The sequence below is a fragment of the Trichosurus vulpecula genome, chromosome 4 (assembly GCF_011100635.1).
Source record: "Trichosurus vulpecula isolate mTriVul1 chromosome 4, mTriVul1.pri, whole genome shotgun sequence".
Taxonomy (NCBI): domain Eukaryota; kingdom Metazoa; phylum Chordata; class Mammalia; order Diprotodontia; family Phalangeridae; genus Trichosurus; species Trichosurus vulpecula.
Window position 1 is genome coordinate 105,888,375 of NC_050576.1, and position 3,555 is coordinate 105,891,929.

At 56.6% G+C, this 3,555-nt stretch overlaps 1 protein-coding gene across 1 annotated transcript; it reads right to left on the reverse strand.

Moving 5' to 3' along the window:
- Positions 1 to 207: 207 nt before the first annotated feature.
- On the reverse strand, positions 208 to 2,713 carry LRRN2 (leucine rich repeat neuronal 2). The gene has a single exon (XM_036753579.1). The coding sequence runs from the start codon at positions 2,460 to 2,462 to the stop codon at positions 336 to 338; it is 2,127 nt and encodes a 708-aa protein (XP_036609474.1). The 5' UTR covers positions 2,463 to 2,713; the 3' UTR covers positions 208 to 335.
- Positions 2,714 to 3,555: the final 842 nt, after the last annotated feature.

Sequence of the window (3,555 nt, forward strand, 5' to 3'; positions counted from 1 at the left end):
GGGCCAAGGGCCGGGATCCAAGCTGAGTCTGAAGGGGCTCCCAGATAAATGAGCTAACAGGCTGGGATGGGGGTGGGGGGGAAGGTTAATAGCCAGAGCACTTCCTGCTCCTGGGAATTGTCCTCACGAAGGCAGCAGGGAGGTCCCACGGAGGACCGGTGGCAGTGTTTTGAGGGGCAGGAGACTGAGGGGGTCCAGGCCATCCATGTCCAGCTGCCATGCCATAAGGGTGTGGGTCTGTGTCACCTTTACAGTGGGATGTCTGGTCCAGCCCTCTTCCCTTTTGGTAAAAAATAGTCTTAGTTATTCCCCTACCCCCAAGAATAAGATGAACTTCAGGAATCATGGAGCATCTCTCCTTCTGCAAGTTTTGTGGGCTTCCTCCCTGGATTCCAATGCTTGACAAAGGGGGGTGATACCACTCGGACAGAAGGGGTGCTCCGGCCCCAAGGAGCCCAGGATGGGAGGAGAGATTTTTCACCCACCCGCCCACTTGGTTTAGTAGGGCAAAGGCCGCAGTGAATGGCCAGCCCAGCAGCTAGCAGTAGGGCGGTGAGCCCCAAGGCGGCAAGAACCCCTAGATGGCTCCCCAGGGCCCCGTGGTGGGGGCTGGCTTCCTTAGTCCTAGCCCAGATGCAGGCCACTTGGGTGTGGGCATCAGCAAAGGCCAGCTGCAGGCAGGCCCAGTACTCAGTGGCTTGGAGGAGACGGGTGATATTGTAGCTGTGCGTACCCCCAGGCAGGCGGGCAAGAGCCGTGGTTCCTGGCCCTCGGAGGGAAGAGGAGCTGGACCAGGTAAGGTTGGTGGAGATGGTGTTGGGGAGGGGCTCCCAGCTCAGCAGGATATGATATGGATAGACTTCCTGTACCCTCAGTTCCAGCTCCTGCTCCTGGTTACTGCCTCTGGCGAGGGAGCTGCCAACAGCCAGGCTGACTGATTTGGTGTCAGCTCCCACCAGGTTCTGGGCCACACAGGTATAGAGCCCAGCCTCACCTTCAGTAACCTCTCGGATCTCCAGTGTTCCCTCTGGGTATACCCGATACCTTCCACCTGCCCTGGCAGCAGTCAGCCGCACCCCAGCCGGAGTCACCCAGTATATTTCAGGCTCTGGCTCGGCCAGGGCCCGGCAGTGGAGGGCCAGGTTCCCCCCACTGGCCACCTGAAGGCTCGGAGGAAAGCTCCGGGGAGAGATGAGGGGCAGGCAATGGTTAGTCATCTCCCGGAAGGGCACGTCACGGACAGGGCAGTGCTGGAGATCGGGTGGCTCAGCACACAATGTGGACTGTGGTTCGATGAAACGGACATGGGTGTCCGTGGTGTTGGCCCAACGGATGACACAGTCACAGCGGATGGGGTTGCCGTGGAGACCAATTTCCTGCAGATTGGGCAGGGATTCCACTGTCTGCTGGTGCAAGGCACTAAGGGCATTGTTGTTGAGCATGAGGGTTTCCATCTGGGGCAGGTGGCGGAAGGCGCGAGGGTGGACAAAGGAAAGCCGTGGGTTGTTGGTGATGTCCAGCTTGGTGAGCTCAGGAAGGTTGACCAGGGCAAATTTGTCTATGGAGACCAGCTCCTCCATGTTGTTCAGCCCAAGCTCTTTGAGGTGCAACATGTTGGTGAAGTCCCCTGGCCCCACCCTCTGCAGCGGATTCTTATTCAGGTCCAGGAACTTGAGCCCAGGCACATGCTCCAATGCCCTTTTAGGCACCCGGGCCAGCTTGTTGTCATAAAAAGAGAGGCTCTCCAGGCTCCGTAGACCCTCCAGGGCATAGTCAGAGATCTCCCGCAGGTTCATGCCCGCCAGCACCAGGCTGCGCAGGTTGGCCAGAGGCCGAAAATTCATGTCCAAGATGGCATCCACCTTGTTGCCCCCTATCATGAGGACCTCTAGGCTTGGCAGTACCTGGAACCATCGACTGTCAACAGCCTGCAGTAGGTTGGAGTTGAGGTGGAGACGCAGGAGGTTGCCCAGCCCTGCGAAGGCCCCGGGGGAGATTCTGCGAAGCTGGTTGTGGTTGAGATAAAGCTCTTGAAGGTTTGCTAGCCCCATGAAGCTGTTGTCCTCCAGCTGGGTCAGCTGGTTCTCCTCTAGGTGAAGGCTCAATAGCTGGGGCAGGGCCCGAAGGCCAAAGTCACGGGCATCGGAGAAGCTGTTTTGGGACAAGTCAAGCTCGGTCAGGTTGGCCAGGTAGTCAAGCTCACTCTGCTCCACCCGAGCTATGTTGTTACTCTGCAGGAGGAGAGTCTGGGTGCCGCCAGGCAGTCCTGGAGGCACGGAGGACAAGAATAGGTCATTGCAATCCACTGTGGTAGCCTCCCGGTACACTGAGCGGGGTGTATACCAGGGCCGGATCTGGCAGGTGCATTGTGGTGGGCATGGCACCCTCCAGGGCACCACAGGCACAGCAGCAGCAGCCCCTGCTACCCAGGCCAGTAACAGGTAAACCAGAAGGAGCCACATGTTGGGGCTTCAGGGAGGAAGCCTACTGGCTTCTAAGCTGATGCTCTTCCTCTTCTGCTTTTTGCAGGTCGCTAATGGCCTGATCAGTGGCCCATTGGTGGGCTGGGGGACCTTCCTCTGGGGGAGATCATGCTATTCAGGGATAGGTAGAGAGGGTAGGGCAGGTGTTGTGTCCTTCACCGAGGGAAGTTATTGTTCTTTGTCCTCCTCTGGCCCAGCGCCGGTTCATTCATCACTGCCCCCTGTCAAGGGGCCACCTGTGGCCATCCCTGAAAGATAAGAACAGTGTCATTAGAAGGAAGGCATGGAAGCAGGAGATATTTCTTCAGTCATCCTCATTCTTCCCCCCTGGCCCAGGGGCCTTAGTGGGGCTCAGAGCTAGGAATCCTAGGTTCTGATGCCCTGCCCAGCGGGGTGCTGCCCTGGCTTTCCTCTCAGGGGGGTGATTCTAGGGCATGGGCAGGACGAAAGCGGGAGGCTGAGCCTGTGAATTCTGCGAACGCCTCTGAGAGAAGTGATGAGGGGGAAGAAGACGGGCTGTCGTTACTACCGCCGCTGTCATGATAATTATCTCCATGTTCCTGGAGAGCAGGAAAATGAAGATGAGCAGTTTCTCCTTCCTGCTAGGCTTCTCTCCTGGCCCTTGTCTCATGTTGAACTGTGTGGAGACCCTGAGGTCCCAACATTCCAACTTGAAGTGAGTTCCTGGGGAAGGGACCGAATGTCAGTACTGGGTCGGGATCACGTGGTTTAGAGCTGGGAGGGACCTTAGAGGGAATCCAGTCACAGCACCACAGGTCTAGAGTGGGAACAGTCCCTCTCAGTCATGGAGGCAGAACTCCTTCATTTTGCTTAATAATTATTATTTTAATTTAAGTTTTGCAGAGTGCTTTATAAATATCTGATCCTCACAATAACCCTGGCAGGGGGCGGGGTAGATGCTATTATTATCATCCCCATTTTACAGATGGGGAAACTGAGGTAGGCATTGGTAAAGTGACTCAGGGTCACAAAGCTATTAAGTGTCTGAGGCCAGACTTGAACTCATCTTCCTGACCCCAGGTCCAGTGCTCTATCCAGTATATCATCTAGG

Bases quoted from the DNA above. Each gene is read 5' to 3' on its own strand.
- LRRN2 (XM_036753579.1), bottom strand. From the start codon at position 2,462: ATGTGGCTCCTTCTGGTTTACCTGTTACTGGCCTGGGTAGCAGGGGCT.